Source organism: Chroicocephalus ridibundus, chromosome 8 (genome assembly GCF_963924245.1).
Source record: "Chroicocephalus ridibundus chromosome 8, bChrRid1.1, whole genome shotgun sequence".
In the NCBI taxonomy this organism is placed as follows: Eukaryota; Metazoa; Chordata; class Aves; order Charadriiformes; family Laridae; genus Chroicocephalus; species Chroicocephalus ridibundus.
The window spans coordinates 13,001,695-13,026,912 of record NC_086291.1 but is presented as its reverse complement, the minus strand read 5'-3'; the positions used below and the strand labels follow the sequence as shown (position 1 = coordinate 13,026,912).

Below are 25,218 nucleotides of genomic sequence, written 5' to 3'. Positions count from 1 at the left end.
CGCGAGGGCGGAGGTCAGAGGGCGCGGGGCGGGGCCGCGCCGGACATGGCGGCCGCCGAGAGGCCCGACTCGGAGGTGGGAACGGGCCGGGGGCAGGGCTGAGCCGGGCTGGGGAGAGGGGAATCGGGGAGCCGAGGGTGGGTCGGGGGCAGGGCTGAGCTGGGGAGGGGGGAGCCGGGGGCAGAAGGGGGGGGAGGGAGGGAGGTGAGGGGTGGCCCGCGGTGGGGAGCAGGGGGCTGGCCTGGCCTGGCCTGTGGGGCAAGGCGAGGGATGCGGGGCTGCAGCAGCCCAGGGGTGTGCTGCCCGGGGTGCCCGCCTGGGGTGCTCACCGGGCCCCGGGGTGACCTGGGCCGCTGTGCTCCCGCTACAGGTGGAGGAGGCCGGGCATGTCTTCCTGCTGATGAAGAAAGATTATCGCATCTCCCGCAACGTGCGCCTCGCCTGGGTCCTCAGCCGGCTCCATCAGGTCATCTGGGCTGTGCCCGAGCCCGAGCTGGTGAGTTGGTGCCCCAAGGCTGGATGGTGTCACCACAGTGTGATGTGGCAAGCTGGCTCCGTACCACTCATGAGCAGCTGGACCCTGCAGAACATTTTAACCCAGTTCCTTTCTCTGATTCTTACTTTGACTCGGCTTGACGTTCTCTCACCACTTAACTTGTTCTCTTAGGTAAAGTCAGAAAATGAACTTGATGTTCTCAGCATCCTGCCTAATGGGTGGCAGCCAGATGAGCCTGTCCAGCCCAGGCCCTATCTCCTTGTGCCCTCTACACGGGTCACCTTCCTGGCCCGCCAGTACCGATTTGTGATTGAGCTTGATCTGAGCCCTTCCACAGGGATCGTGGTAAGTGCAGAAACTGCCTCTCTGGGTGTTCTGTGTTAAAAGGCTGGACTCATTTCTATTTGCTGAGAAGGCTTATTCCTCTCTTAACTTTTGCAGAAGTCTTTCTTTTCACAGGAGGGAGGCATGCAGTGCTCCTAGCTAGGCAGCTTAATGGCAGATCCCATTTCTCTGCTCAATGCACTGTCTCCCTCCTGTGAAGAGAGTCACCTGTCATTTGAATCCAGCTGCCATTGCAGAAGGATGTTTGCTGTTGGCTGTGCATGGTGAGGCAACCAGCAATGAGACTGAAAGTCCTAGAAGATGAAAAAGCTGTTCCCTTACTCTGTTTCCATAGGATGACTCAACAGGGGAGATAATTTTTGATGAAGTGTTTCATGCCCTTTCCCGATGCTTGGTGGGATTGTTAAGACCCTTTCGAATCCCTGGTTCAGACATTATCTACCAGCCAGAGATCTTCGTCACCATCCAGGCGTATTCCTCTATCATTGGCCTGCAGTCCCATCAGGTAAAGTTCAGCCTCTCCCTTGGCACGGCTCAGCGTGTTGAGCAGCTCGCTGTATGGGCTTCCTGTGAATGCAGAGGAAAGTGGGGACGTGTGGTAGCTGGGCTCTGTTATCTGTGATGCTGCAGACTTGTCTCATTAAAATGTGCAACCTGGTGTGGTGGGGAAGTGTGTTTGAGCAGCTTCTCCTTTCTGGGCAGGAAGCAGAGGTTTCTCCTGGGGGAGCAGGGCCCAGCAGAGAATGCCGCCCACAGGCACGGTCTTAGAGTTGGGCAACAGGGAATATTTCCCTCATGATGAATGTGTGCTTGTTGTTTTTGTTTTGTTGTTGTTTGTTTTTTTTTTTTTAATTTCTGTTGACTAATTCTTTTTGGCCTGTTACAATTAGCTTGAAGCATTCAAGAAGAGCTGGTGTGCCCAAAAGCTTGTCTGCCTGCTTCATCTGTGTAGCAGTGGTTTATTCAAAGATAATTGCCTCTTCCTACAAACCTTGCTCTTTTTTTACACTGGTACGAATATTTCTCCTTGCTTGAGAGAGCAGCCAGCCCCATTGTTTAGATTATCAGTGAGATTTTACTTGAACCGTGGCAGGTCTGTTTAATAAATTGAAGTCTGGTTTATGGTGCCAGTGTGGTTTTTGAAGTTTATCCTTCTTGTATTGGTTCGTTCCACCTCACAGTATTTTCACTTTATTTTCATGTTTTGGGTGGTGTATTTCATCCCTTTGCTAATACTAGGGAAAGTGGGTGGTAACAAGATGAGCCTGTTAGTCTATGCTTGTTCTCTCCCTCTCTCTCCCCCACCTGCCTCTGCCCAAGCCTTCTATGAGGCTGTAGCCTTTAACGGTTTGTACAGTGCTTGAAGAGCATGACCCTCACTTTGGTCCGTTCCTAAGTCCTACCAAAGTGTAGCAGGAATTTTCTCCATTTGCCAATGATGTTTAGTGTGTCATCTTGTCCAGCTATCCTGCAGACACCATCATGCTTTGCCTTGGTATCTCCCCTGTTTACACTAAATTGAGCACTCTGAAGTTGCAACATTTTTCTTCTTTGGATCCCTCTTTATTGTTTGAGGCCAGGAACTGTAATCTCTGAGTACTGCTGGATAAGCTTTATGCTCCTTTGGTGGAGGAAAAGGCACATATGTGTATCACTCATCCAGGAAAGCCTGTCTGTATTGTAATCATTTAGTTTTGCTATGTTGCTGTGAGGTCTTGCCCATCTGAGGCTGAGGGAATGTGGATAACATGTAGAATCCCATCAATCTGTTGAGCTTTGTCTGTACGTTGTGTCTTCTTTGCCTCCTGGTTGTGGACAGCGGTGGCGTCTGTAAATGCAAGTGTCATGTCTGTCAGCTTGGGGAGTTTCTGTGGTGGCAGGCTCCCTCTGTCACATCACTCAGCCTCTCTTGGAAAATCCAGTCTAATTTTTTCTTTTCTTTATTTCAATTTGCTCTTCCTTTATCCAGCCACTTACTGGAAGGTAATTGGATCAGTCCATAGATGAGTTAGATTAGAACAAACAGGCCTTCCTTAGAAACTTCAGACCAGAGTTAATGGCTTCTAACAGGGATCCTGCATCGCTTTTTCCTGTCAACTGCTTATCCTGGAAGAAGGCAAACGAGGTAGAAATTTCTTGCTCAAGGAGATTTCCCAAGGAGTGATGTGAGCGTCTGCTGCGGAGTGCACTGCAGATGCTCTGAGACACTGCTGCTCACAGGCAGTTGACCCTGAGCAGGAATAGTGAGAAGAGGTCTGTGCTGTACCTGTACTTTCAGGGACGTGTCTGAACTTCACCGAGCAGAACTGTGTTCCTGTGTACCATCTTGGGGGCTGCTACTATAAAACCTTAACTTGATGACTGACATGCGTGTCCTTGGGCCAGGTACTATTCCAGGGCTGTCAGCTGGATGAGACGAAGCGAGAGGCCTTTCTGCACCAAGTTTACACACAGCTATGTGCCTTTGAGAACAAAGTGGCAGAGATGCTCCAGCAACAGTATGAACCCAAACCGCAGGTAAGGAGGGCGGAAGTGGTTGGGGTCTCTTGCATCCCTGGAGATTTGCACTCTGAGGCCCCTCCAGGGTGGCAAGAGGAACAGCAGTGTAGGTCTGGAGAAGGAACATCTAAGGAGTTTGTAAGATAACTTTGTGGGATCCAGTAATGAGATGTAAACACTGAGGAAAGGCTGGGGGAGCTGGGCATGTTTAGCTTGGAGAAGAGGAGGCTGAGCGGAGAGCTCATTGCCCTCTACAACTCCCTGAAAGGAGGCTGTAGAGAGGTGGGTGTTGGCCTCTTCTCCCAGGTGAATAATGACAGGACCAGAGGAAATGGTCTGAAGTTGCAGCAGGGGAGGTTTGGGTTAGATATTAGGAAGAATTACTTTACTGAAAGAGTGGTCAGGCACTGGAACAGCCTGCCTAGGGGGGTGGTTGCGTCACCATCCCTAGAGGTATTTAAGAAACGTGTAGATTTGGCACTTCAGGGCACGCTCTAGTGGCAGAGATTGTAGGGGCTTGGGTTTTTTCGTGTGTGTATGGTTGGACTCGATGATCTCAAAGGTCCTTTCCAATCATGAAGATTCTATGATTCTATGAAAGCAGAACCAGTAAGTGTTTAGAAGGACTGATGAGAATGGTTATCTTCCCCAAGATCATTGTGCAGTAAAGCAGCCTGACTTCTTGTATATCATGGGACAAACTGTAGGGTGCACTTTCTCTCTAAAGAAGATGGTGGGAGCGGTGATTATGCTCATATCGTTACTCTATAAATAGCTGTGAATATGCCCTTGGCCCTTGTTACATTTCTTTAATGAAAATACTTCCTTGTTACCACAAAAAACTGACCATGAAACTGAATAAACAGACAGTGCAGCTTCTAATACTCCTTGAAATCTGTGGGAGATGCTGTGTAGTAGCCATGGTATCAGTAAGTTAATGATAGCACTATAAAATAAAGCTTAGGATGAAATTAAAAGTGAGAGTCTAGGAATTCAGAATGTCTATGGATTTCTCATCAAGATCATCTCTCCTGATCTTGGAAAGGAAGGAAGTTACGTTGTGATACTCACAATTTCACATGGCAGTCACAATCATATCTATGGGCACCCGTCTTGCAGTCAAAGGCATTATTGGCCTGACTGATGTTATTTAGTTCTTATTTAGCGTTAGTTATTAGAGTTCGGGCAAAGAGAAAAATAATTCTCATGAGCAAGAGGCTACTGGTCATCTGTTTCAGTTGCATATCTGAAGTGCTTCAAATTTCATATTCTAGCTGAAATTTATATCTTTGAATAGAAATATACCTTTGACAGGACTGTCGGTCCTGGAACAGAAAGAGGATTGCAGGAAGTAAATACCTTTTATCAGTGTGTCCAACTGGTGTTTTTGCAGTGCTTTGTATGCATTCCTGCCTGCTGCGGTATTTCTCTCATGGTAAACTACCCCATAACTTCTTCCATGCAAATGAGGGAGAGAGACGCGCTTGCAGGCCGGAAGGACTGGCGAATCCTGCTGCAGGCTGTGGGGTGGAGGTGGGAGGCCCCAGGGCAAGGGCAGGGACTGAAACTTTTTTTACTTTTGAAGTTGCATTAGCTGTGTCATTGTCAACAAGTGTCTGAATTTAAGGCATCTGGTAAATTAAATTGATGGATAGTCAGGTTTTTTTGCTCACAGCCACAGACTGCTCCCAGTTGTGCAGAACAAAAGTTTAGTTAGTTCTAATTTTCTTTTCCCAGCTCCAATCATCTGTAGCTTTGCAGGGGAGGGTCTTGCCCAGTCTCTGTATTAGCAGTGAAAATGAAGCAGTAGTTTATTAAAGGGTTGAACTGCCAGAGCTTTCTGGAGATGAGGGGACTATGAATGCAGTACGTTCCTCACCAGTGTAATTATACAAATTTCGGGCTTTGCCTGGGGGATGTTTTTCATAGAAGATGCAGGAGAAGCCTACCTACATTTGCTTATATCAGCGCTGCATAACGAGTGCTGTTTGAACAGAGTTAAATATATAGGCACTAGACTTTGTCCTTGGAAGGCTCCTTACCCCCTCTGCTGCAGTGCTTCATAAACGAGGCATAGCTGTGTCTGCCTCTCCAGTGTTTCTGGGCTTTGCTTGAATAGCTGCTGAATAGCTGCATCTTCTGCTAAATGACAAGGAAAGAAGTAGTATTCACTGTCTCTTTAGTTCGGAACTGCTTTGCTCTGCAGAGGAGCTTTAGTGACCCCAAAATGTTTCATGTTTCCCCTTCTGTGAGAAATCAGCTTATAATAAAGCTCTGAGCATGCTATCCTCTTCCTCCACCCCCAAACAGCCTTGTCCAGCTGTTCTAAGGGGCCCAAGTGACTTTGAGAGCACCTGGAAATTAAAGCTAGAAGTGTAGTCTGCTGAAGTGTTCCAGGGCTGTGGTACCATGGGGCTGCTAGACTGAAGGCACTTTGGGAGAGTGAGAACTAGAGCTAGGTTGAAGCCTGCCCCATGGAGCTTTGTGGTTTGTTGCGTTTTTTTTGCTTTTCCAGGTGGATTTGTCACCCCTGAGCCAAGAGAGCCCTGGTGATGTGCAGGAGTCATCTGGGAGGAAGCCCAGTGTGTCTGTTGTCACTGCTGATGTTGGCCTTGTCAGCATGGTCCGGCAGGGGATCCTAGCACTGCAGCTGCTGCCCTCCAACTCCAGCGCAGGTTGGCTTCATCCTCTGGGTTAAGGTTTGCCCAGTTGTTTGCGAAGAGTTGTATTCCTCCTGCCTTAGGCTGAGATTAATTTTAGAAGGGCTGGTGCATGGACCCTTCTGGTAGGGATGAAATCTCAACAGCTGCTTTTGCTCTGCGCTCTGTGGGCAAATTCTTGTGGTGGGAATGGGGAAGAGAACAACATTGCACCACGTGCCATGTGTCGGTGTTAGGGAGTTTGTGAGGAAGAACAGCCATGACTGTTGCTCAGAACAGCCCAAGGTGTGCAGAGCTGTGCCCACCCGGAAGACTTTGCTGAACCTAGTTGGGAAGTTTGCGAGCTCCAGAACACCTTGAAAGCTATAAACCAAGCTCAGGATTTTCCTTTCTAATTTGCCCTACCTAAATTTCATCCCTGGTGGATATAGCTGGAGAGTGGTATCTGGTTGAGATGGAGAATGCACTAAGATACTGCCTTCTTTACAGGTATAATAATAATTACGGATGGTGTGACTAGTGTCCCTGATGTGGCTGTGTGCGAGACTTTACTCAACCAGCTCCGCAGTGGCACTGTGGCCTGCTCCTTTGTACAGGTATGTCTGCTGTTAGCAGTGAGTGTGCGGGCAGCTGCCTGCAAGAGGGAAGGAGGTGAGTTGCTGTCAGTAGCGTTCACCTCCAGAGGGGACTTGCCTGCCCGTCTGAGGCTTTTACTGGTTCTCTCCCTTGTCCTCAGCAATGCTGTACTCTCTCAGGTATCTTCTTTATCCATCCTGTAGGTGGGCGGTGTCTACTCATACGATTGCAGCTTTGGCCACGTTCCCAATGTGGAACTGATGAAATTCATCGCCATGGCCACTTTTGGTGCTTACCTCTCCACGTGCCCTGAGCTGGATCCCCTGAGCCTGGATCTGAATGTGTATCACAAGGCATTTCTGCTGTACTCCTTTCTGCGTACTGGGGAGTCCCTGAATCCAGAATACTACTGCGGTGAGGAGTGCGCATGTCCTCCTTCCAGCAGATGGATAGATGTCTTACAGCACCCCTCTCTTTGGGGTGACAGCCCCAGGCTTGGTTATGCTGATGCTCTCCCTTGTCCCCTCCGGGCCATTCTGAGTATTACGGAGGCGAGGAAAAGGCAGCAGTCTGTGTGCTTTGGCAAGAGTGCTGCCTTCTCTTGCGGGCCATGTTGTACACTTGTGCCTGTGTGAGAAGGAGGGCCCTGAGGGTGCTCAATATCTTGGACCCCACAGAGCTCCATGCCTCCTGTAGACTCTGGGCACTGTTGAGCTGTGCAGCCTCATCTGTGAGTCCCCTCCTGATTACAGGAACTGGGTGGAAAACTAATGGCCCGTTTTGCACCATTCCCCTTTCTGTGGACTTCACTCAGAAAACTGCAGTTAGGCCTGCTGTGTTGGAGCTTGGAGGGGGTGAGAAGCTCTCATCTGACCTTTCCTGTACACTGGCTAGCTCACAGACGGGGATGTTCTGGAGAGCTTGTCCTAATTGGGCTTGCAGATGGCAGTTTGGATTGAAAAACTAGACCCCTGAGAACCATCCCACATGCCTCTCTTGGTTGTTCTTATTTTGCGAATGTTAGTGACTGAGAGAATGCCAGGAGAGATTAGTTACCAGTAAAATGTGGAAACACCCTCTCATGCCCTGGCTTTCTGTAACTTGCCAGCAGAAGCTGCATACAGTGGCAAGTTTGAAGAGAGCTGGCCTGGGATTTGGAAACATTGAATCTTAAAAAGATCAGGTGTGAGTGGTTTAAACTCAAGGTTTCCACATCCTGGTACCTTTCAGAAAGCACCTGGGAATTCAGGGTTTTCCAGGGAAAAGCTTGCTGTGTGACTATTGCAACGGCTGTGCAGTTTCTGCCTCTCTAGGCTCAATGTGTAACTCCAAAGTGTGCCTTGTCACAAAGGCTGTCCCAGAGGAAGCAGGGCCTGGCACCCCACCCAGCCCCTTTCCCAGGCCTCTTGACCATGCTAGTGGACTTGTTTGCCGCATTGCGGAATCAGGAGTGGGTGTAAGTGATGCCTGAAAGCTATACTGTTCTTCAGGCCCATGAGTGTTCCTGAGGGCTTTTGTAAAGCACTTTGGGAGGGCTGTTGTTGTAGGACGAGGAGCAGGGGAGTTGCTTTCTCACCAACCCCATGTCTGCCATTTGCAGTGTCCCAGCACAGACTGTTCAATGAGCACCTGGTGTCTGCAAGCAGCAACCCTGCTCTAGCAATGAGGAGGAAGAAGCACACTGAGAAGGAGGTGCACGCTGACCTCGTGAGCATTGTCTCAGTCCGGCTGCGCGAGGGCTACAGCATCCGTGAGGTCAACATCACGAAAGGTGACTGCGCTGGGGGCTGGAGGCTCAGATAGGACTCTGTTCTCGGCTCTTTAGAGGAAAGTGCAGGGTCTGCCATCTCAGCAGCATGGTTGGTATTGTGGAGGAAGGAGCCATTTTCTCCAAACTCTTAAGTTTCTTTTTGTAAACAACTGCCTGACGCAGGACTGTCCAGTATTGTTGTGTAGTTTTTGCACTTGCCAGGCTCATCGTCTGTAGCTGTAAGTGCCTGGGGAGGGACAGACAGATCATGACCCTCTATCTTGGAAATGAGTCCCTGCAGTTGCAGGGAAACTAGTGACAGAACTTGGGGCTTTGCAGAGTTTTCTGGAATTTCCTCTATACTTTTCCTTTTTTCATATGTTCCTAGTCCTTTGCTTAGATGCACTCTGAAATACTAACACAAAGTTGAACCCTTTGGCACAACAGATTTAATGCCTCCAAACTATATTTTTCCAAAGGAAGAAATAGGGAGAAACAAGGATATTGTTAAGTGAAAATGCCAGATCAGTCAGGACCAGGACCGATACTAGAAGAACATAAAAACCATCCAGTGGTCCTGTTCTCTCATCTGAGTCGCTAGAGATTATGGCACCTGGAGTGTGAGAACTAGTCACTGACTGAGGACCTTGAGGGGTATGAGTATCCCAAGGATTGCCAGTAAGCCCTACCTAACTTTCCATCTCCAGCTGTGGCTAGTGCTTTATCTGAAGGGGGGATGAGAAAATCCAAATGCAAGTTATGAATTGCAAGCAAGAGAAGAAATTATTCATGACCTTTGCAATGACCAGCAGAAAGCCTGGAGGATGGGATTCTTAAAACACAGGATAAACGTGTACATCACACAGTGATCCGGTGTCTTCACTATTCTTTTTGGGATGTTAGTACACAAAATATGTTTTGTATCAGAAAATCAGTGTCTGTGATATAACTCCAAAATCATTCCAAACTTGCCATATGATGTTTTATATGAATTTACAGTGATCTGCCTTAGAACTATGTAAACATCTTACGCCAGTGCGCTGCTTGGAAGATTGTCCCAGAGCTTCATTTCTCTTTTTCTAGCTTCCTTTCTAAACTCCCTCAGACCAAATTAGACCTGTGTGACTTATTATCCTTAATTAAGTTTATCCTCCTGCTCTGGCATTGCATAAACATATTTAAGAACAATGCCTTTCTCCTTGTAACCTTCTTTTTGGCAGGTTAAGCAAGCCAATGTTTCAGCCTCCTTTTGTAAGAGCAGGCTTTCTCTTCTGTTCTTTAACTTAACAGCACTTTTTTTTTTTTTCCCTGCAGTTAGTTTTTCACAGTTTGGTCTCATATTTCTTGAAACAGTTAAGACTCTTGTAAATGTGGCTTCTTCGGTGCCTTGTTCAGTAATGCTAACACTTCCCTGCTTCTGAAGTAAAATACCATATCTGATAGACCGGGAATCACCTGAGCTTTCTCCATGATTGCATAGCATTGTTAGCGCAGAAATCCCTGCGTCTTTCCTGCACCTTTGCTTCCAGCTGATGAGTCCCTAGGGGTTTTTTATTGGATTTTGTTTGTTTGTTTAGTAGTCCCTCAATGTGCTGTTCTTCACATAATGCTACTCTTAAATTCACCTTACTTAGTTCAGCTCGCTATTCCCATGCTATGACTGGGAATTGCAGTTCTTTGGGCTTGATGCTTCTTACAAACTGAATGGATCTAAACCAGCTTTTTTGGGAAAGTTGCTGACAGTCACATTAGGTGGGTTAATTTCTGAAGCTGGTCTTCCAGGAATATCCCTAATTTCATGTTTCAGGAGTTTTTGATTAAAAGAATCTGTAAGGTCTTCAATTGAGACAGCTCTTCTAGTAATGTCTGTAGATTACTTTCACTAATCTCCTGGTGTGGCATGAGATACTTCCCTTAAATCCAGGCAGATTAGGTCCATTGCACTCTCCTTGTCTAGGAATGTGTATGAAACAGTCCAACAAGTCAGTTCCTGTCCAAGCTGCGCTCAGTATTGTGTCTTTTGTCCTCCTATGCACCAGTTCATTTACAGTTTGGACAGGCCGGAGAAAAAGCCTTTCTTTAATCTGGCAGCAATGGTGAATTGCTGTTAGTGACTGTGAAGTCCTATATAGAAATGCTGGAAGAGGTAGCGGCATGAATCGTTCAAAAAGCAATCAGACAAATCCCTGTTGTACCTTTTTGCACAAAGGTGTAGCTAAAACCTCTGGCTCAGGATATCATAAAGCAGCAAATTCTGGCGTCTGGAAGAATGTATCAGAAATATCACCACATGTTCACCATGCTCCCTGCACTTTCCTCTAGGTCTCTTCCCACCACCTTTTAGCCCTTGGAACCATAAATGGACTGGTCTTCCATTTTTACAAGAGCAGAGAGCAGAAGAGCAGCTGCACTGGATCAGAGTTGCCTTCTGTGGTGAATAGCTATGGGCAGGTGCGCAGGAGGGAGTAAGAATAGGGTAAAAGTACATGATGCCTTCTTTCTCCTTTCCTTTTTCTTTCCTTTGAGCACTCTAGCCCTTTGCGGCTCAGGGGCTCCCTGAGCCAAAAGTGCTTTCTGTGTATTTTGATGAAGTTTTTTTTAGAAGGAATTTAAAAATGAAATGTCTGAGCTGTCAAAAATACAGTGTGTATTTCTGTGCCGGCTTTCAGAATAGTAGCAGATAATGTTACTTATATTTTGGAAAGGTTAAATGCTCTGGGGAGTTGCTGGCTGTGATCAGAAAAATTGTTGAACTAACATCTTAAAGTAGAATTCATAAAAGATCAAGACATTTAGACATTCTGCACTAAGGAAAAGCGTGTTTGGCTAATCGGGGCTCTCTGGGCCATTCTGTAGAGAAGTGTATGACAAAGAACAGTTAATTAACCTGGATTGCCAAAAGCTTTTGCCAAAACTTGCAAACTAAAGGCTGTTAAGGAGCCAGCTGGCTGTGAAGCAAGAGGAAAGAGTGCAGTTGTGGACTTTAACACTGTCGCTTTTCTGCTTCAGTTTGCCAAAGGCAAAATAGAATAAATAGCTAGCTTTGTGCTCAGAGTTGCCTGGAGAAGTTGTTTGTGATATTTATAAGTGCTCTGGTAACCCTCGCTATTTGATTTCAGACATTTAGGCATTTAGAAGGCTACTATGGTTAGCTAGGAATGCAGAAGTGCTTGTGAAAGGGGGAGGATTGGAAGGTAGGGAAGGGAAAGAAGCTGTGTCTGAGAAGCCATGGGGCTGTGGCGTGTGATGGAGCTCGAACTCCTCTCCTGTTTCTTTCTGGGACAATGTCAGAGGACTGTACTCTGTAACAAAAACAAATTCTCACTGGCCATTTTGTGTTGCTGTGTGTTGAAGGGAACCTAGAGGACATTTTTCAAGACCTCATTCTTCCTCTGTGAATCAGTCCAGCACAAAAAATGGCTGGGCATGAGCTGACCAGTGAGAATGTCTTCCCAATTCCCGACACTGAGGACAACCAAACTGAGCTTTCTGAAAAACTAGAGCTGGACTTTATGACAGAAATCAAAGCAGCAAAAAATTGTATTAGTTATAAAGTCAAGAACCATAAATAGATTGCTTTGCAGTAAAAACAAGCTAAAGATTCATCTAGCTATGACTTCAAACTAAGCAAATATTTTGCCTGTGTTTTTGGTTTTGCTTGTGTTGGATTGTAGGAGTGAAGCCAGAATGACTAATGGAAACACAGGTGGAAGTAGGAAATATTTTCATTAATGATCTAGGCAAAAAATGCAGGAATTTACTTATCGTGTTTGCTGTTGATGAATTAGAAAGGCTTTCTTATGAGAACCAAAATATTGTGCAGAAAGCAGTGAATGACCACTAAAGCAATAAGAGTGAGGTGACAGTATGAAATGGAAAGAGACAAATTTATAAATTCTTGTTTAGCCTCTCTGATAAACTAGGCAATCTTCATACGGAAACAACAGATGTTACAACCCTGGCAAATGCATTTATAGTAACGCAAAGCACCCATTGTGGAAAATATTACTGACCTTAAGTAAAATCCCAGTATTCCCTCAGATGAAATATAGTATACACCTTTGATCATCTTTGTTCAGGAAAGATGAATTCTTGAGATGCAGAAAGGTCTGGGACTGTTGAGGGGAATGGGTAGTCTGTCACAGGCTGATGACTATGGAGGGGTTTAACCTGCACAGTAACAGCTGAAACTGGGTAAGGATTTCTCCCCCTAGTGCATGCTCCTTGTCAATGTTATGGAAATGAAGCTTCTCAGAATAAAAAAAAATTAATCAAAAGAACAGCCGGGCAGGAATTTGGCATGTACTCTGGAAGGTTTCTTCTAAACATTGACGAGAGAGGAGTACTCTGAGGGAGCCTCCCAGCAGGCACCATGGGAGCAAAAAGCAAGGTGGCTTTAAAATGGAGTGTAATCAACCTGTGATGGGGATGGCACGATATGCTTGTGACAGCAGCAGATGCAACTCTGCAGGAAACATAGGATCCAGGCTGATGACCTGTTCGGACGGTTTCCAGCGCATCCAGTCACTTATCTCACAAATGCTGCAAGTCCAACAAACTATAGAGCAGGCTGGACATCAGAATAGATGATTGAGCAGTTGAAAGAGCAGCGTGGCACTGTTACAGAAAGTCATGTGTTTCCCTGGGTTGTTTCAGTACAAATACACATGCCCAGTCAGCAGGACTGTGACAGTTTTCTTCTTTTCTGGCTCAGTAATGCTTGCTATCAGGTGTTTGTGTTAATCTTGCTAGACGTGCAATGGCCTGCCTAAAGAAAAAGGTAAAAAATGTACAGTTTGAAGAATGGGTGAATAGTCATTCTTAACTTTGGGAGGAGAAGAGGGTAAACATGGTGAGAAGCTTTTGATGCTTGAAGTTCTAGACTACATGAAATACTGTCTGTGCAGGAAGAACATAGAATTTAATTCAAGAATTGGGCATCACCTTCCAGGTTGTTTATGATCTAGGCCCATCATGTCCAAATGCCTATGTTTCTGCAGTGGGATAGATCAGCTCTGCAGAGTGCAGATGATAAAGCTTTATAGCTTAAAGGCCCTGCTTATCTGTAGAAAGCATCTTGGAAACAAAGATGAGGCTGTGAAGAAGAGAGCCCATTGCAAATGTCGGCACCTCCCCTGAATTTCAGTTGCCTTCTCTAGTGTAGATACTACACGTATGTTTAAAGAAGTGTTCACCAAGTGCTGCTGCGTAAGCAAAGCCTCCCTCTGTTGGCTAGAAGAGAGAACAACTTCAGCTAGAGCAAACAGTTGTTAGATCATGTCCTGCTTGCAGCGGTCGAACAATCTCACAGTATTCATGAGTCCCTGGTCAGAGATAAAGCTCAGCTGTGTACCAAACAAGAACTTAAACTTACCCCTCTGCTCCCATGCAGGTGGGTCTCAGCTGGAGGTGAAACTAGTGCTGCTCTGGAAGCATAACATGAGGATAGAGTACTTAGCTGTGACACCCTGGCCCCTGGACCCATCAAAGCGCAGCACATGGGTGGAGGTGACGATGGAGGGAAGCTATGACATCTTGCATGACATCAGTTGCACCATGAGGAAGCCTATCACCAGTCTGTACCGCACTACAGTAATCCGACGCTTCTGGAACACCTTGCAGAGGTGAGCCGGACCATCCCCAGCAGTTCCCAGTGTCTGATGGAACCAAGAAATTACTTCCTTGGCATGCTGGGCATGGGTTATGCAGGTGGCCGTCTGAACCCAGGGTCCCAAAGGAATATGCTCTGAGGAGGTGGCATGACTGGTGACAAGCTTGCCATCTAGCCAAGGAAAAGACTCGAGGTGGCCTGTGACCTGGTCTGTAAGATGGCTTCATGGTGACGGTATTGCTGCCCCTGAATCCTGATCCTGTGATGCAAACCTCAGCTCTGACTGCCGTCCCATGGAGGTGATGTGCTTTTACAGCACAGCCTTGCAGCTGTGCGTCATGGTCACACAAGGAACAACACCTCATGTCTCTAGTCCTGAAGGGCCTGTGGGCTATAACCATTTCCTGGCCAGGGTGACTGTTACTCCCTGCTATTTGGCAGATTCCCTTTCTAGCACTTCATTCCCACCTCCTATTATCCTCCTTGTATATTAGGCTGTTACACTTGAACTTCTTTAACAGGCTTTAACATAACAATTGGGCGTTGAATCCCATCATTGCCCTAGAAAGCTGTGTTGGTGTAGATGGGCTCCCAAAACATAGGGAGTGCTGTGTGTGCAGGCACTGGGCTGACTGGAGCAGCAAGAGGGACAGCGTGGACTTTTGTGGCTAACTGCCTCTTCTCTTGCAGCATCAACCAGACAGATCAGATGTTGGTTCATCTGCAGTCTTTTGACACAGTTCCAGAACATTTCACCATTCCTGAGAGCACCAAGAATGGGGTGCCTCTCTTCTACATCCCCCCAGGCTCCACCACTCCGGTATGTTCCCTCTCTCTCCCATTTATTGTGGGATAGGTTTTCCCTCTTGCCTATTCTATCTTGCACCAGGGGATGCTGAGTCCCAACAGGCAATCGAGATTGTCTGTAACTCTCTGGCTTCGTCTCTTGCTCTTTGTTCTGCTCAGTAAGAGAGTTCAGGTGCAATGCAGCGCCTGTGAACATCCCATCCCATACTTTTTCCACTCTGAGACACCACCTTATGTCTTTATTGCTGCTGCTACACCTCTAAGCCCCACAGCAAGTCTCCTAGGTGTGCTGTGAAGCCTTCTCCTGTAGCGATGTGATGTGTGAGACTGATGAGGAGGCAGACATGCTTATTTTTGCCATGCTTTTTCAGTGAATACCTCTCATGCGTGGAGTTGCTACTGGCAGTCTTATGCCCTGGTGATGTGGCTCAACACTGTCAGGTGAAGATCTAGGATGTGCTGAATAGTTATTATTTAATACGCTCATTGCTCTGAGCACTCATAGGGAAGGTGCAAGAGAGATACTTGTCATCTGCACAGCAGAAACTAAACAAAATATGAGCTAATAGTTTCCACTGCAAAATTCAAACTCATTGAAGCTCACTGAGCAGAAGTGCTAGCATATTATCTGCTCCCTGCTAGCAGTGTCCTTGGCATTGATAGAAGATGACTAGCAGATATCAAAGCTGGGGGAGCTTTAATTAAAGAGAACTATCCCTTTAATTTTATTGCTTAAGCCCTCTACTACTTTAGGTTTGGCTAGTAAATTTTCACTGTGTAGGGTTATGTATCCCACAATATATCTGGAGCATCCCATCTCATGGCTAACCACCACTTAATTTCTGTGTCAGCAGAGTTGCTATAGTTGGTGGAATCACAGTGTTACCATACAGACATGTTAGAGTTGCCCAATGCCACCCATTGCTGGTGCCGTATTTGCATGAGCACTCTCAGATGAGTTATCTCGGCGTTTAATTGCTCTGCTGACACAAGCCATATATCCCCCTCTCAATCAGAAAGCACACCATTACATATACCATCTTTTCCATGGTTGACTTACTTGATGCTAAGTAGTTAAATTCCTAATTAACTTGACGTTTCAGGACATAATTTATTTTTGCTTACATTGTACTGCCTGTTTCAATGTGAACGCACTTAGTTATTCCGCTGAGAGGCAGTTACCAAAAGCCAGGGATGTTGCTAGCCTTTTAGACCTACACAACTCAGCCACTAGAGAAATTTCTGCTCTCTCTGGGTGGAACCAGACAGTTTCTTGCTGAATATTGCCCTGTCATTTTCTCAGGTGCTATCCCTGCAGCACAGTGGGTCTGACTCAAGCCATTCCCAGTTTGCCTCCTACTGGAAGCCTATCCTTTCCATGGATGCCAACTTCTGGCAGAGGTGGCTGCACATGCATCGTATAGTCCTCCTTCTGGAGCATGACACGTATGTAACTGTCAGGGCTGAGCTCACGTGCACAGTGTGGGCCAGCCTGGGAAAGCAGGGCGTCCAGTTCAGTCCAGTTGCAGAGTTGCAGCTGTCTTGCAGGTGCTTATGGCCAAGGGATGGGCGTTGCTAGTGGGACCTGGTGGATGGCGAAGGCTTGTTTATCTGACAGAGACCGTAGGTTGGGAAGTCATCTTTGTCAAGAATGGGGCTGTTCTCAGGAACATAAATTGTTTCTCAGGTCCCTCTTGGGTTTGGATTTCCTGATTGTAGGGGGTGTGGAACATCCAGTTGGAGCTATCCCATGTGTTTTTGTTTGCTGCTGGAAAACAACTTCCCCAAAGGCATTGCTTTCCTGAGGCTGGTCCTAGTTGCGGAGTTATGTGAATAATAGCCATATATTGCATGGAGGGAGACAGAAACAATACCAGGGTGTGCTCCCTGCAAGTTGGAGAGCAGGATCGCTGTGCGCTCGGGGAGTGTGGCAGGTACCAACAGACACAGGCAGGGGAGGTGCTTGGGTATCGGCTGCTGTGGCGGAATAAGGCTGATGCACCAGTCAGAGGATGAGCTGGAATGGATGTAGCAAAGTCTCTCTGGGCTTTGGGGGAAGAAGAGAAACTGTGGTTCTAAAGCAACTTTCTGCCACACTCTGCAGGCCTGTGCCCAAGCACCTGCACACGCCGGGCAACAATGGCCGCTACAGCACCATCCAGTGCCGCATCTCTCACTCGGCACTCACCTCCTTGCTGCGAGACTGGAGCAGCTTCGTGCTGGTGGAGGGCTACTCCTACGTCAAGCTGATACACGGGTGAGTGGCTCTGAAGCAGTCCCGTGTGGGGACAGGCAAATGGCCAGACCAAAGATCCAGTTAGACCAGTACACTGTGATGGGCCAGAAGCAGATGTCTAGAGGAGAGGATAAGTGCAAGACAACTGGGTATGAAACCCTGCTTATTCTGAACTGCTGCCACTGCGTTCCAGGTGCAGCCCAGAGGGAGAGGGAAGCCAGCTGGGGGGGTTCTGCACACTAGAACTGACCTGTGTTGCTGCCAAGTTGTGTGGGCTGTTGAGTTCTGCGGAGCAGGCCTCCACTTGGTCTGACTCAACAGAGTGGCAAGATCTGTGCTATTTCAGCCTTGTCTTAATCCCTCCTCCCTAGCTCTGAGGATCCCACACCTTCCTCGTTTTATGTGGTGCGAATCATCTCCAAAGCTCCCTGCATGGTTCTCCGGCTGGGGTTCCCCATTGGCACACCTGCACAGGCCAGGAACAAGGTGAGAGCTGGCTAGCTGCTTCCTGGGGTACGAGCAGAGCAAGAAGTTCTGGATGTGGAAGCGGCGGGTAGATCACAGGCAACACTGTGGGCAGGTGTCCTCTGATAACTAACTGCTATGTTAAGGCTTAGATGGGTGTGAATTTACTGTAACAGAAAGGGACAGTTTGGACAAAGCTTTCTGTGTTAAGGCTATGAAAGATCTAAACCCAAAGACGCAAAGATCAATAGAATAGCCGGTCACATTAAATTTTTTCCTACTGCTTAATTCAACTGTGGGGAGTGAAATGACTCAAAGGTTATCTATTCTATCCTTGTGACCAAAGCTCAATCAATACTGTCTGTCATGAGCAGCAGGTACTTGTCTGACTCATCTGTAAAGACCTCTGTGACGGATGTACTACATGTTCCCTAGGCTATCTACTTCAGTAGGTGGTGAATTGCGTATGTATATCGTATCATTTGGGCAAGGAGGAGTTAGAGTTATAATGTGAACAGTGCCCCATATGAGCAGTACAGGGAGAGAAAAAAATGTAATACCCAGAAAACGTTTTAGAGAGATGGAAGTCTGCTAGATAGACTTTTAATAACCTCTTTGTATCAAAAGAAATGTGCTGCGCTAGTCAGGTGCAGAAGGTGTGGTTACTGTCCGGACTGTTTCTCCAGCTCTAAAGGCTGAGACAATTCTAAGTGTTCCTAGGTAAAACAGTAAGTACGAGAAATAGGTCCTGCTATTAAGCTATGTGAACCTTTTGTTAAAAACAAGTGGTTTATCATTAAACCTTGATCTTTTGTCTTAATGAAAGAAATCTTTTGTTTGTCTCACTTAGCTTTAGTGTTAGATTAGTCTGAGGAGATGCTGACAAACACAGGAAGGACCATCTCTTTCTGAGATAATGAACCCAGATAACACTAAATGCTCTGGCACTCTGGAGGATCTGCCCTTTCATGTCTTTAGGGGATCCAGGCTTTGGGCACTGGTTGCTGGGCCAACACATGGGCTGGTAATGCCAAGTAACAGGTTTTATGAAGGAGTTCCCTCTGGCAGGTGTGAGTTAATACCTGCCTCATGAAGAAGGTGTGAGACAGGCACCATACCCTGCAGCTCTGGGCAAGCTCCAGATCATTGCAGCAGGAGCTGCAAGTAGATTATAAATTGTATCATGCGCAACCTTTTTCTTGGTTTGTTTTTTAAGAGTTTTTTTGCCTGCCATGGGGCTGATGAGCTACCCAGTGTGGACGATGGCAGTAGAACTTAGTCTGCCTTATTTAAGGGGAATGATTTTTTGTGTTGAGCTTTTCAAATTTCCAGTGTTCAAGGGAAGGAAAGCATTTGGTACAGTCTGACTTTCAGAAGGCTTTTGGTGAGACTCCATATAGGGCACAACTGTAGATCTGGGGTAGGAATGGGGTATCATAAAGCAGAAACTCTTAGGGAACAAGGCAAGGAAATTGAAAAAGTACTGGGTTCTCACCAAAGCAGAAGCCGTTTGTGATTTTCCCAATCTTTTTTACTGGTCAAAGGGTAGGGAACTCAGCTGCAGGTGGTGAGCTGAGAAAATCTGCAGGTGGCAGAAAGCTATTTGGTTTTCTCTGCCCTTTCAGCCTGTGTGTTTTGTGGACACCTAAGCAGCACAATGGTGGCTGCAAGCCAGTATTGACAACTGTAAAATAGCACACCTTGGATTTGAGGGCTTAAACACCACCAGCGATTCTGTATTATCAGTATGAAACCACAAAGGGGACCCGAGTGGCATCATAGTGCAGAAGAGAGCTCTGCTTAACGTTTGGGTTTGGGGACATTTCTTTCCTTGCGAAAGGCATAATAATGATGGGAAAGTAGTTGAAATAATTACTGTTGAGGAGGGAAATGGAGAGCTGCTGTTCTCCTGTTTGCCTACAATGGTAATGGAAATTAAAAGGAGTTGAACAAAGATCATGAAAAGAAACCTAACCATGGAATTTCAAAGAAAACACGGGGGCATTGTGGGGATCAGATGCTGGTGTGGGTAGATCCATATTCAGAGCGGCTAAAAGCTAAAAAGAGTAATCAGGAAGTCATTTTGAAAGTATCTTGGAAAAATAACCTAAAAAACAACCTAAGCTCTTGAAACCTTTTACCATAAAGTTTTGACACATGAACGTAATAGTGGGGGAACACATCAGCTGTGGGAACAGTCTGTCTCTGTCTTATATGTACTAGTTTACATTTATTGTAGGCTGTTGAGGAGAGGAGGAGGGGAGGAATGAGGGTGGGTACTCAGGCTGCTTCTGTGGAAGAGCTGACATGCCATTAATTTGTTTTTCATCAGAGTTATGGAAGGCGATTTCTTCAGCCTTGAAATCATCTTTGGGGTTTTTTGGACCTTTCTTTTGCTTTTAAAAATATTTGTAGTAGTTAAAATGTGGACCTAAGAGCCTTGTGTCATCTTGATGCGCTCTTGCTAGTGCCTCAGAAGTAAAATGACCTTTAGCTCCAGCTCATCTGTATATTTAAGGAGTGTTCCATTCTTTTTAGTCAGGCTCTTCTTGTGGAAACTTATTTTAGGTAGCTTATGTCTCCAGCAAAGGTGGTCACGTTTACCTTTTGCTTTTGCCATGACAGATAGTGGAGGAGTTACGGGACCGAATCTTGCAGCTGCGCTTTCCCCACAGGGTCCAGAGCAAGGAGGCAACTCCAAAAGCAAAGAGGAAAATGTTTGGCAGTAGTTCTCCCTCCAAGTCTCCACCTGTGGCTGGCGCCCAGTCAGCCTTCTCAGACAGACCCTGCCTTGTTGTGCTGCACAAACCGTTGGAGAAGCTACTTATCAGGTAGTGATGGAGATCCTGCCCAGCACTCTTACCCTGGGAACTGGGAGAGAGGAGGATCTGGGGATGGTGCTGCCAGTTGCAGGGTTAGAGTGCTGTGAAGCTGGTGCTTGTTGTGGTGGGTTTGGGTTGTGTGGCTGGGAATGGCAGCTGTAGTCTGGGAGGGCTGTGACTTGCAGCAGGGGACCTTGCTGGACAGGCAGATTTGTTACTCCTAACTAATATGATGCAGAAGTAAATTTAGTTACTGCTGTCTGAGCAGGATCCTGTGCTGGGCTAGCCATGTTCTGCAGCACTCTGTGCTGGGCCCAGCAAGCAGGCTGTGAATCCAGACAGCTCTGGCCCTGAGCATAGCATTCCTTCCACCTCAGTGAGCCACACTTCTGCCCTCTCCTAGGTACGAGAAGCTGCCTTCTGACTATCGAGCCCCCTTCATTCTCAACCTGGAGCATCCCCCAGTGTCTGGCCCGCTCACTATGGTGGCCAATCGTACTGCCTCTTCCACCCTGGCCTCGCTGTCCCGCTACTTCTTTCACCAGCGCTGGATCTGGAGTGTCCAGTCGGGGCTGGCACCGGCTGTGCCCATCACCGCTGTAGCCCAGCTCCTTTCCACACTCACAGAGTAAGTTGCACACCTGAACAGGGATGCTTTCTCCAGATAGTCCTGGGGATGCGGAGAAAGCAGGGTGGATCTGAAGCCTTGTTATAGGTAACAGTTGAAGCTGCTGTGCAAAAGGTTTTGGTCCTGTACACAGCTTCTAGAGCAACTTGGGTTAGTGCTTTACCAAGTTCTGCAGCTGCAGTTGAGGAAAAGGAGAGTCCTGGAAAACATACAAAAGGGCAAGAGGTGTTACTGTGCTTGGAATATGCTCATCTTCACACAGACTGTCCTGTGCAAAGCATCACATCTCCGCATTGGGAATGAGGGTGTTATGGGGTGAAGGGTACAGTCATTCTTGTATTTAAGGCTTGCAGTATGGGTAGAGAAGTCCTCCATGTCTGACTGCCGCAGTATGGGTAAAGAAGTCCTCCATGTCTGACTGCCTCTCTGTTGCCAGGGTTCGTCTGTCAGAGGGTTTCCACTTCGCATCCAGTGGGGATGGAATTATCAACATGGTCCTGGAGCTGCCCATACAGGTGAGCCTGGGTGCTGCAGTGTGGGCACAAGCCTTCATTGCTTCTTCCTGTGATGGGATTTCCCGTCCATTCTAGCACACAGCCTTGACATGTACAGGGAGACCTACCTCCTCTGAAATAAAGCAGCTTGTGGGTTGGGAATTTTCCTGTCTTCATCTGCAGTTAGAGAGCTGCTTTGCTGGCATGGACATGGTGTGCTGGGGGAGTTCTTGGGGCTGGGACAGGCTCCCTCTCTTCTCCGCTACTAGTGAAATTGGGTCATGGTGCTGTGTTGTGGAGGGGGGCACTGGGTAGGTGTGGTCTGTTGCTGCTGGCCAGGCTCATGCAGTGTCTCCCCTCCAGATCGATGGCTCAAGTGAGAGCAGCAATGGCAGGGAGAAGCACACCTGTGTCGTCCAGTACATTCTCTTCCCACCCCACTCCACCTCCACCAAGGACAGGTGAGGCTGTTGCCCTGCTCCCAGGGAGGGCTGGCAGCAGAGTCACAGCTCCAGACTTACTCTTTGTGGGCAGTGTGGGAAGGAGGGGGTCCTCCATCATCTGGTACAGACAACTAGCTGTCATGCATTGATCACCTTGCTTTACCTGCAAACCTAGGGTTTGTGTGGCTGTTTTCACAACTCTGAGAGGAGCTGCAGTGGCCTGCTGGCTCTGGGCCATCTCGCAGGACTTGCCTTATGTCTTTCCTCCAGCTTTTCCACAGATGATGACAACGATACGGAGGTAGAGGCCATTGAGGTGGACACAGAACTGAACCTGGTCACTGAGTGCTGGGTAGAGCCACAGAGCGGCCATGTCCACAGTACTGCTGAGAACTGGAAGCACCTCCATGGCTTGCCCTACCAGAAAATACCTAAAGCAGTGAGTTCCTGAAGGGGCAGGGGCATGGGTTCTTTTTTGGAGGGAGAAGGGCTTATTGTAAATGCACTGCAAGACTGCAGGTGAATTATTGAGAGCCAGAAGAGATGGGAATGCTGTTAACAAAAGAGCCTAAAAGAGGAACTGGGCTACTGGGCAGAAAAGGGTTCTGGATTGCAAGGCAGTGGATGCAATGCTGCTCTGGGATAGGTGGGAAAATACAAATGACTTTGTCAAGAGCCATTCCATCAGAGGGGAGCAAGCTGGACCAGAGCAGGGATTGCAGGTGGTACTGCCAGTGCACCTCCTGAACAAGGCGAAAAGAGGCTAAAGTGCTGGTGGAGGAGGAGGGAGCAATGAGTGAGAATAGGTCATGTCAGGGGATGGGATTATGGGTGTTTCCTCTCTTTGCCTTTAGACTGTTCTCTCCTGCATTTGGGGGTAATAATTCTGCTGCATACAGCTGAGCCTTGACTGCTTATTGCAGCTCTATCCTCGGGACCTTGCGTGCATTGCCACCATGCTGACCTTCGAGTATATCAGCCAGTTGTGCCAGAACAAGGAGTGGGTCTGCCCTCCTTCAGACACCAAAGCTACTGAAGGTGAGCCCAGCAGATACTGGGTGAGTTTGAGGGAGCCAGGATCATACCAAAGGCTGAGGGCAGGAGCTGAGGGAACCCTATTGGATCATATCACTGGCCCTGTGGGTGGGGAAGAGGGCCAGGAAAGCTCAGGGTCTGGAGGGCAGAGACTTCTTCCTGAGGAATAGGGCAGGAAACGCCTGCAGGGATATGCAGAGCCTGCCAGATGGGAGAGCTCTCCCAAAAGCAGGGGGGTACTTGTCTCTGACTATGCTGGCAATTCAGGCTGCCGCTGGCTTCCAGCATGGTCATTGCTCTCCAGCAGAGTTACCTGTGACACTGATGTTTGGGTTTTGTCCCCTGGCAGCTCTGGGCATCAGCTGCATAAGGCCTTGTGGTGGCTCCCTCCTTGTATGAAGGTGGCAATAGGCCCAGGGGACTCCTACATAGAGATACCTCTTTGTAGGTAGCTCGCAACCTGCTGTAGCCTCTGGTAGGCTTTGCTCTTTCCCCACATTCATCCTTTGTATCCCCCTGCTCTCCTAAAGCAGAGGGAGTTGGGACAGTGTTGCTGTGTACCTTCACTTGTGCTGCCTGCACTGTGTTTAGGTCTGGCACCATGCATATCGAGGTGACCTGAGAGGTAGGGCTATGTGATGCACGAAGGCATGTTACATTCCCAGTTCTTGTTGCAGATCCAGACATGGGGGCTGGTTTTCGAGTGCATGAGATCCCATTCCAGTTCAACCTCATGAAGCTGTTGCCCAGGTGCCAGCAGGTTGAAATGTTCTTCCTAATGCTGACAAAAGGTAGGTGCCTCTTCACCACCTGCCTCCTTTTGTCCTCCCCCCATGGCTATGGGCACCTTGCTCTGTGTGCTTGTCTCCCTGGGCAGCAGGCATGTGAGAGCTGCCATGCCTCTTTCAGTAGCTCGGTGCTGTTCTTCCCATCCCTGCAGCCCCAGAGCTGTCTACGTATATTACTGTCTTCCTTGGGATGATAGTTTTGGAAGAGTTGCTTTTGAAAACATTGAACCTAGACTGTTGCTCGGTGGTGGCGGTTTCTTGTCTGTAGCCCCAAACATCTCCAGAACAGTTACAGCAGCAGCATGAGTCAGTGCAGGGTAGCTAATGATGCTGGAACTCAAGGGCTTCCTCAACACCCTCCGAGTCAGCCTTACAGAGGTGCTGGGGAAAACTCTTGGCTTTGCAAAGGGCTGTCTCCCGGGGGCCTGGGCAGGTGGTGGTTGTGGAGGTGCTCTCTCTGAAGCTGCCATGGTTCTGTTTTGGAGCAGAGAATGAGGAGGTGACCAAGGACTCTTCGTTTGTGCCCAATGAAATGCTACTAAACCTCTTCCATGGCTGCCTGCAGCATGACCTCAGTGACCGGGAGATCCCCATGGCTGATGCTGATCATGTGGCTTTCATGGAGCAGGTTCTGCAGCGGGATCGTGATGGCCATCAACCCCCCTTCACGCTCCCTGTGATCAGAGGTAGGTGTCAGGAGCGTGGCAGCAGTGACACCAGGAGCTGGAGTGTTTCAGGAGCCTTGCTTTCAAGTCTCTTCCTCAGCCGGCGTTTCTCAAGTTGGTTTCTCTGTGCTCCATTTCAGAAGAAACCCTGAAAGCCTCTGGGACCCTGGAGCAGCAGGATGCTTCTGCATCCTATCATCTTGTTGGCAGCAATGGCACGAGGGATATGACTGGCTCCACAAGTACTCTGCAGGTACTGCTACCCTGCTGTCCTTTTCCTAAGCCCCCACTGAAGGCAAGGCAGCAGCTGTTGAAAAGCAGGAGAGTTAGTAGGAGGGTTGAGAACAGAATAAAAGGCTGGTGTTTTCTCCATGCTTGGCACCAGTTTTTAAGCTGTAGCCTGTGGCTGAAGGCAAGCAGGAATCTGGTAGGTGTGTGGGTAGTTGCATTCACCATGGGCCTAGCCTGTTACAGCAGCACTGGTGCTGTGCCTCAGATTGCTCAGAAGCCATGGCCAGTCACTGCCTGAAGGTCAGAACAGGCCCCAGCAAAACTGGCTAAGCATCTGCTGACTGTGTGCTGTGTTTTCTGGAGCCAGGCTGCTCTGAGAATGGTGCAGGGGGTGGCCAGGGTGATTTCAGTGCTGTGCCAACCAGCAGTCATGGAGGAACTTGCTCTGTGTGGTTGCTACCTGCCTCAAGGTAGGCCTGTGCCATGTGCTGTGAGCTTATCCAGCTTCTGCTCTTTCATCAGAGCCTAGGCAACACAGAGCTGCCTGAGGATGACGTGACCCTGAGCGACACGACGGGGCCCTTTCCCCCACAATGGCGATGTTATGCCAAACTGGTCAACCCGCAGCATGTGTTCCTGACCTTCCTGCCAGCCACCTTTTCAGGTG

The 25,218-nt window shown here is 48.0% G+C and overlaps 1 protein-coding gene across 9 annotated transcripts in view; it reads left to right on the top strand.

Moving 5' to 3' along the window:
* The first annotated feature begins 21 nt into the window (after positions 1-21).
* SZT2 (SZT2 subunit of KICSTOR complex) overlaps positions 22-25,218 on the top strand; it is a 59,484-nt gene continuing 34,287 nt past the window's right edge. For all 9 annotated transcript variants that reach the window (XM_063345109.1, XM_063345111.1, XM_063345103.1 and 6 more), the window contains exons 1-24: positions 22-75; positions 371-496; positions 668-841; positions 1,176-1,346; positions 3,227-3,358; positions 5,856-6,015; positions 6,490-6,596; positions 6,780-6,990; positions 8,177-8,347; positions 13,719-13,950; positions 14,628-14,757; positions 16,048-16,190; positions 16,849-17,001; positions 17,352-17,466; positions 20,071-20,276; positions 20,671-20,895; positions 21,332-21,410; positions 21,753-21,850; positions 22,103-22,271; positions 22,756-22,870; positions 23,545-23,658; positions 24,144-24,341; positions 24,461-24,573; positions 25,074-25,215. In XM_063345109.1, coding sequence (XP_063201179.1) covers positions 46-75; positions 371-496; positions 668-841; positions 1,176-1,346; positions 3,227-3,358; positions 5,856-6,015; positions 6,490-6,596; positions 6,780-6,990; positions 8,177-8,347; positions 13,719-13,950; positions 14,628-14,757; positions 16,048-16,190; positions 16,849-17,001; positions 17,352-17,466; positions 20,071-20,276; positions 20,671-20,895; positions 21,332-21,410; positions 21,753-21,850; positions 22,103-22,271; positions 22,756-22,870; positions 23,545-23,658; positions 24,144-24,341; positions 24,461-24,573; positions 25,074-25,215 — 3,514 coding nt within the window. In that variant the 5' untranslated portion in view covers positions 22-45. The remainder of the gene's footprint in view (positions 76-370; positions 497-667; positions 842-1,175; positions 1,347-3,226; positions 3,359-5,855; positions 6,016-6,489; positions 6,597-6,779; positions 6,991-8,176; positions 8,348-13,718; positions 13,951-14,627; positions 14,758-16,047; positions 16,191-16,848; positions 17,002-17,351; positions 17,467-20,070; positions 20,277-20,670; positions 20,896-21,331; positions 21,411-21,752; positions 21,851-22,102; positions 22,272-22,755; positions 22,871-23,544; positions 23,659-24,143; positions 24,342-24,460; positions 24,574-25,073; positions 25,216-25,218) is intronic.